This window comes from Nothoprocta perdicaria, unplaced genomic scaffold (genome assembly GCF_003342845.1).
Source record: "Nothoprocta perdicaria isolate Ctin4 unplaced genomic scaffold, notPer1 scaffold_98, whole genome shotgun sequence".
NCBI classification, from domain to species: domain Eukaryota; kingdom Metazoa; phylum Chordata; class Aves; order Tinamiformes; family Tinamidae; genus Nothoprocta; species Nothoprocta perdicaria.
In genome coordinates, this window is record NW_020456287.1 from 1357081 (window position 1) to 1365448 (window position 8368).

Genomic DNA, 8368 nt, shown 5'->3' on the forward strand with positions numbered 1-8368 from the left:
TTGTGCTAGCAAGCAGAGTACAAGATACCTTGTTTTTTTTCCAAGACACACTGGAGAAATTCCTCAGAAACTTTCCTCAGTGGTGGTTCCTTCACTGCAGCTCTTTCTGCTTGTGCCACAGCCTCTTGTCAGCGCCACTGGATACTCTCAGATCACAGAGTCAATGATGGCACATTCTAATTTTCACATATGCAAAAAAAAAAAAAGGGAAAACTCTGCTTTGCTGCTCTGAAGTTGGAGACATTGGTGCAAAAGCTGAATTGCTCTGCACTGCTGGAATCAGAAGAAAAGTTACTGCACCAGGCAATCTTTGCATCATTGCTTTCAAGAATAGCACTAGAAAAAGGCTCCTCAAGCTGGAGTTTCCCCCAAACTCAGTAATAAACAAATGTTGTTAGGCACAAAGAACTCGATGAGTTAAAGACTCATACGAGTCCAACACTGGAATAGGCATGGCTTAGAATTTATGCCACACAAAGAGCCTTCAGTGGCTGCACTTCTACAGCGCCAGATATAGTGACAAAAAAAAAAAAAAAAAAAAAAAAGGCATAGTCTCACAGTCACATATATATCTTCAGTTGAAGATGGAATATACTTTCAAAAATCTTTCTTACGTGTTTTGGGCTTGAATTTTAAAGTGTTATATGCCCCTTCCACAGCTTTGGGTAAATACATGGGATGTCTTTCCAATCTCTTCCCRGAGCCAGTGGTTCTCCGCTGGCTGTTTCCTTGAGATGGGTTTTCAGCCTTTGCTGCTTGGGCAGCATCCTGTGAGTATCTCCGGGGAGCACGAAGGATCCAGTTTGAATGTAAACTGTGTTCACTTGTGCTGGTAGCAACTGGAAGACAGAAGATAATCTGGAGTTAGCAGAGTTCAGAATGATATTTTACAGGCATCACAGACTAGGGTGTCTGCCATGGCCTTTTTGGAGGCAACACTGAGTAACCAAACACTTATTAACAGCTTTCAACTTGTTTTCAATAGGGATAGGATTCACCTTATCTAAGATGTCGCTGCTTGAAGTATAATTGTATATATCAGAGCTAGTCTCTTTATAGGCACTTTTAGGGCGCAGTTAATCTGACCTTTTTGATACCTGCTTTAGCCTAAGACAAAGCACTTACAAATGCCWAATTGTCTGGATGAAGAGCTCAGACGGGCACATCTTCATTTAGTCAGGCAAATCTCATTTTTTCTAATGGGAATGTACTAATATTTAGCTAAATCTCTAAATGACTTCTGTTTTGCTAGTTGGAGAAGAAATATTCAGACATTTCTCAATGCAAAAAATTAAGAAACAGATGTCTTTATGTTCTCTATAGCTTTCCTCTAAACATGACTGAGGGTATGAGTGCAAGGCTGCAGTTCAGCTCTAGGCAGAAGGCAAGCACTACTCCTGTGCTCTGTGTGCTACATTTCTTCGTGTAGTGGCCACATATAACATAGTGCACCCTTTCAGCAGGGAGCAAGCAATGCATTACTCTAGTTTCATATAGATGCACRTAATGACCCCAAATACACCCAGTGACCCCAGATTTGTAAAGCAAAATTAGGATGGAAATTGTGTTCAATAATTAAACATAGTCTCACATTGTTCCTCCTCTCTYTACTCTCTGCCCAGAAAGAATTATCATATTTTGGCTGTTTTATACCRCACCATCAAAATCAACATCCACATTTGGCAGATCCATGTCAGGAGCTCTCCGCCATCTCTCTGAATCCAGGTCTGCAATAACCGAGTCGAAGAACGCTATTGCTTCTCTTATATCTGCACCAGTCTGTGGGCCTTTTCTTTCTGTAGGTGTCTGTAGAACAGATAGGTAAGAATTATCTGACCATTGGACAAAGACAATGCAAAAATAGTATGTGATTCAACATTTCAAGCTGTCAGAAGAAAAGATATAGATTGAGTCTGCTCTAGTTTGTAGCCATGAAAGAAAAGAGGATAGTAGTCTAACGAATGTCCATTTTGTCACATGCTTGACACCAAACATTTTCCACTTGGACATTGATGGCCAGGTTTTCTACAATCCCAGTACCAGGCCACTTAATTGGGTGCCTAAGCGACAGGTGAGCTTTGTGATCAAGTTTATTCTACCTAGCATCTAATGAGGCACACACATTAGAACTGCAGTCACAGGGTTTCCTCTAATTAATGCAAGGCGCCAGTACCCTCAGCAGATGAGTCAGGCCTTAGTAGGCTGAGTTCCCCTCTGCAGACAGCTCTTTCTGTTAACTGCAGAGGAATCATAGGGTAACTTGGTTACTAATTTAAGCATCTCATTATAATGCCTGAGTTAGATGAAATGAATCCAGATCTAAATCGCCAGAATTTTTTTGAAAAGGAAAGGGATTGTGTGCGTGAGTCATTCAACTCTGTGATGGCAATTCCCACAGGACAGCCATGAGGTTTAAAATTAGGAGACTATCTTCACAAAAAAAAAAAAAAAAAAAAGTAAATGTCTGTCTATAAACTCTGAAATAGTCCCAAAGCCTTGGTTAGCAATCCTGTATGTCCATGTAGGATGAACCCTTTCTGCCATTTGTGGGGAATCTGCCTCATAAAGGACTGTATATTTTCTCTGAGAGTCTAAGCCAGGCATATTGCCAGGCAGAAATATGAAATCAGAAAATTACTACATTGAGTTTCAAACCTGCAAGGAAAAGGAACACAGAAGGATTAGCTTGCTCCCCGTTCTGTGAGATGATGGGGACAGAGAGATGAACAGGCTTATTCCCCTCCTGCCGTTRTGACTTGATGGATGTCCTCAGAAGTGCTAAAAGGTAACTGTAACCACACTGAGAACTGTGACTGCTGTTATGAATAAACCCTTATTGCTTAGAAGACATTTTAAAGAAACACTTGTTTTTCAAGTATGTGATACAATTCTTTATTTCTCTCTCCCACTAGACYCAAGTAGCTAATTGAAGCCACAGTTGGCTTTGAAGTCCAGGCCTCATTCAGAAACCAAAGGTTAGTTCAGCCCGTTTTTTTATTCACTAAAATCATGGGGACCTGAAGACAGAGATGTCTGCACAATATATTTTCCCGTTAATCATGCAGTAGGGAGGAGAAAGTGAGTTTCCGCTGACAGGTAATTTAACACGAACRGGTACAAACCCATTCAGGCCTTTTAATAAAATGAACTTTGCAATCTGTGAATATAAAGCTTGCAGTTAGGAAGCAGGTGACTCATCTGGATATTCTGGAAGTCTTCTTGATCTYTCCCTAATTTTTGCAAAGCTGGTGCTGTGCTGCTGCGAACCTGCTATGTGTGTTGGCAAGAACGACTCACGGCATATCTTGCTTGCGTCCCTCTCTGTTCCTGAGGGGAAGGCGGGTGCAGTTACAATGCCAGCCTGTATCAGGGTTGCTCTTACATGAGAGCTAGTCAGCTACACATACAGTCAGATGGCAGCCTCAGCTTCTGGGAGACTCATTTGTTTGCTAAACTGGAGCTTCTGACATCTTTTAAATGGAATTTTTAGGGGCAAACTTCAGGAAGACACCACCCTTCATGAAGCCTAGAYGTGCACCATCTGTCATTGGACATAGTTAGGCCCATAGTTGGAGCATCCTTCCAAGCTCATTTTCCCGCCCCCCCCGAGCTGAGTAGTCACGTAGCGCTCTGATATATCACCACTGATCCCACCAGGGAAAGTGGAGTGCTGTAAATCTTCTCTTTATCAAGATGCAAATGTCACTTCACAAAGTGTGTACACATAGTGTGAGAATCCATGCAAGTCACTCCTATACCACAGTCATTCCTTGGGATGTTTCCTTAGCCCTAAATGATTCTTCAAACTATAAAAATCTTTCTTTATAAAAATTTCAAAACTTTAAACTTCAAAAATCTTTACAAAAACTATCTCCTCTAGCCCAAGGAGCTGAACATTGCTTCCTACAATTATTCCTAGCTTCTGATAGTCACTGTTYGAAGCATGACACAAAGCCTGATCAAACCAGAAGGAAGATTCTAACTGACTAAACGTGTATTAGATCAAAATTCAAAATGAAAAATTGTAGATCTAGTCCTAAAAAAAAGGTGAGACTTGTGCTTTGGCTAAGCAAGGTCTGTAACAGAGCTCTGTTTCGGCTATTTTGAGTTTCTATAGTGGCAGAACATGAAATGGGGCAATRGCTTTCTGGTAATGTCTACCTGCGCTATTCAGTAATTCAGCCGTATGTCCCTTCTTCCTGTCATCCCTGTTGGTATCCAGTTTAAGGGCTGTGCTAGGCAGGCTGTGAGTCTGCTGTCAAAGACTGGTTTAAGATCATGTAAGCTGAAGAGATCATCCCTCCTGCTGGAGTCTTTCCCTTTGTCCCCRCTGAATCAAGGCCAGAGCCAGAAAAGCCACAGAGCTTTCAAGCCACATGCACTTCATGAAACGCAACCAGGAAGAAGCTTTGCAATCATTTCCTTTCTAGGATACACTGAGATACCAAAGACAATTTCAAAGTTATTTTGTGGTGTCATTACAGTAAAGGGTGAAGAATTGCACTAACTGCCTCGAAACTTCCTGTCGGTTTCTTAGCTATCATAAAAGAGAGCCCTAAGAAAGCCCCWCATCTGACTAGCTATCGGATGCTCTTGCACTCACAATAAAAGTAGCATTGACAAGCTACCTGATGGGTCATAGGAAATCCTATGTTTTTCAATGTATTTAACATTCCTGTAGGTGATTTTAAAGGTAATAAAAGGGCTACCCATAAAGCCAGGGATTACTGTGCTTGCCAGTCAGTAACAGCTATAAATATCCATAGTAGAGAACTCTGTACCTGACAGAGTGCTGACAAAAACAGCTGTCTTTCAGAATGTATTTCAAATATTTCCCATGCTCCCCTAGCTATTTTCCTCTCTTTTTTTTYCCCTCTCTCTGGCACACACAGACAGATTTCTTCCCATGATCAGTCATTCATATTTGACCTTACACTAGGTTAACAGAATTTTTAAGATATTTTGTAGCATTTCAGATTATGTAACAGTAAGAAGACAATCAGCAGTAGACAAATAAGGCAGAAAAATATGCCATAATACTAATTGTTTCACAGCTTAAAACTAATCACATGGTRAAAGTTCTTAAGAATTACCTTAGAAGACTCTTTGGAAGGAAGAGGAAGTAATGACTTTTTCCCAGTTTTAGATGATTTTGTGGATGCTGGGGAGTCTGTAGCCATATGCATGGATTTTAAGTTATTGATACTGTCAAGATATTTTTTCCTCAAGGCTAACAGATCCTGCAGGTACTTCAAGCAGTCTTGAGTYTTGGAATACATCCAGGCCCTGTCTTCCTCTTTTGGCTGGAAGTAAGCACAGGAGTCGATGCTGGTTGTACTCTTGCATTTTTTCAGTGGTTCACTGATGGTCTCCTGCTCACCACTCAGAACATACATAGAAGTGCTACGGATCAACCTCACTGCAGAGCCCGTGCCATCACAGTAAGGGATATTGTCCGTCAAATTCCTTCGGTGGGAATTGGGATGAAAAATAGAATGGAGCTTTTTGAACATAGTGTGTCACTTCCTCCCCTTTGTACCTCTTCTCTTGGAGCTTCTCAAAGATCTGCTAGCTGCAGAGACAACTTTGCAACTTGTGAGATGTGCATCTAATACTGCTCGATTCCTTTCAATCTAACACATTGCAAAGAGCATGATGGTAACTCAGAAGCAAATGTTCCATTCCAGTCAAACACCTCTGCCCTTTTCTTGGGTTAAGATGCAGTGCACGAGGTCAAGTGTCATTCCTTGTCCTTGCCGCCGGCTGCTCCCCAAACACAGCGTGGGCGCCTGGAGGGGGTCCCCACTAGCGCTGCCCGGACTTTTCCCTGGCGCTGGCCATGGTGCTGGAGCGCGGGCCCCGCCGTGGCCAAGGGGCCCACCAGCCTCTATGCAGCAGCTTTCCTTGGAAGAGCTTCTTGAGAGCAGCCTCGAGCGCCGGGGACGGCCGAGTGACCTGGTGGAGGGATCGTTTCTGTCGTTTCTGCTGGGTGGAATTCAGCTGCTGGCGGAAGTCGCTCTGGGTTTCACCCCGCGGTAACCGGGAGATGGTTACGGCTACCCGACACCGCAGCGCTGCCAGCAAGGCCGGGGATTCAGATGTCGGGATCCATTACACTGAGGACAGAGCCCTGCCGCGAAAGAGACGCTGTAAAATAAAACACTGCTCCAAAATACTCAGCTACCAAAGTAATGCCAAAGAAACCAATGCGTTTATGTCTTTCCACATTTGTTTTTTTTTCTTTTTTCCTTTTTTTTTTTTTTGTGCATTAATGACTGACTATTTCAATACAACAGTCTTGAGGACTTATTTTGGCTGAAAAGTATAGAGAACAGTAACTATTACTGGCATATTCAAGCACTACTAATACACGTGATAGTATAACACCATGATGAGTGCTTMCAGAAGAAGTAGAAAGAGAAATTGGTCAACTCTCAGTGCTAAGACAGACAAGAATTTTTTAAACTAAGCAGGAATGTCCAGGCTTAGCATGCTCAAAAAATTTAATAATTCATGTTGCTCAAGCTTTGRGAACTTCAGAAAAATATCTTTACTTTGAAAGCCCGTGGATACGACCCTGCAGACTCCACTAGGCAAATTCCCACTTCCACTATTGAAAGTGTTGACTGAAAGCTTAAGCAGTCTAAGAAATGTGGGATTTCAGCAGGAGAAAGATAATAAAAATTCATGTTCTAAACACTACCACTGTCTTTACAAAATGTTCACTTTGTCCTTCACTTTTACTTTCATTTAAAGCTAAAATGTGCTTAACACAAAATTTAAAAAAGGAAGTGAATTAGCCCCTTGACACTTTTGCAGCCCTTTATTAGTAGCACACATATGACTCCCACTTCAGTTTAGTGCAGCCTAGAGATTGTTCTAAAATACATTCAGCTACCTGAGATCTAGCACCTGCACAGGGTATTCTATTCTTGGTCTTCTCCCAAAGTCTCATGGAAGCCCCAGTTCATGAGACAAGAAAAATGCATCATGTGCTGTGAAGAGTAAATCTAATGTTATACACTATGATTTGAAAAATTAATTTAATTTAATATGACCCAAACATTTTCCTATCCTACTTCAACAAAACATTTATAACAAATGCTGACATCTCACTGATTTCAAAAGCCGTCAGGCTCTTAAGAAGGTTTTCAGTTTCCAGGATGCTCACTCCAAATTTTACAAAAACTTRCTGGACCAGATTCATTCTGCACCATCATGTTTGTGATTCCTGTTGTTCATGCTGGTTTTAAAATAAGGAGAGCTTTAAAAATTCATGAGTCAWTACAGTAGCTTCACTATATACTAGAATTTCCCTTTAAGTAAATAAAGAGTCATTTACAAGTATTTGAGATGTTAATATTTTATCCAGTACACTGGTTATGGGCAGTGAGGATAAAGGTCACCTTCTATTGTAAAAATGATTATCAATTTGTATTCTTCATTCTGTAATGTAATTTGAATAASTCCATGGATTTAGGAAACTAAATGGCAAAACTATAAATATCTTTAAAGGTCACAATTGTCTCTTGTGTGTTTTGTGAGAAAAGGAATGCTCTATGTCTATTCAAAGTATTTTCTTATAAGGTATTTGCATTCAAACATGTTTCTTAAATAGCACTGTACTTACTTAAGGTCAAACTCCAGTCTTCTGTATTTGTAATTCAGCCAGCAGATATCACTGTTCCCTTCCCTAGTCTTACTGCCAGGGACTGAATACACTACTGCATCTAAGCCTGCTGGTAATTAAAAACCAAAGTGTTATTCCAGAATGATTTCTTTCTGCACAAAGACACTCATCAAGCAGCAAATGTGGTTAAAGAAGAATATTTGGTCTATTAGTTCAGAATACCAAGTTGACAGTCAAGTTTTAAATCATAAATAAAGACCTCCCATAGAAGGGGCTTGTGAGAAGCAGATCAGATGGACCACTCTAAATATTTAATGACATCTAAGATTACTAACTTTGACAAGGCAATATTCGTATCTTGTTTGTTCATTTGGCTACTTGATTTTGACTTAACTTACTGAAGATTTTTCATTTTTGAAGTGTTATCTCTTGTACTACTATTTCAATGCTTCTGTTTTACTTAACCTGTGCCACATGCTCTAGGTGTGCCTGCTTGAGCAGGAAGGTTGGACTAGATGATCTGTAGAGGTCCCTTCCAACCTTAAATATTCTGAAATATTCTGAAATATTCTGAAATACTTTGTAGCTAATGGCCCAAGTAACATAGATTACCCTTCAATGACTTAAAAACAAAAATCTTTTTTATCTACTCCCGGTATTCTGGCACTTCCTGGGCCAACATTTCTGGGAAGGAAAATCCAACTTAGATGTATACAGTCAAATGTACTTATTCTTTTT

General features: G+C 40.6%; 1 protein-coding gene across 1 annotated transcript; it reads right to left on the reverse strand.

The window, feature by feature from the left end:
- Nucleotides 1-597: 597 nt before the first annotated feature.
- On the reverse strand, nt 598-5513 carry CUNH13orf42 (chromosome unknown C13orf42 homolog). Its single transcript, XM_026053302.1, has 4 exons — nt 5131-5513; nt 2729-2768; nt 1659-1806; nt 598-839 (listed from the first exon to the last, which is right to left on the reverse strand). Exons 1-4 carry the CDS (start codon nt 5511-5513, stop codon nt 598-600), a joined length of 813 nt encoding a protein of 270 aa, XP_025909087.1.
- Between the last annotated feature and the right edge of the window lie 2855 nt (nt 5514-8368).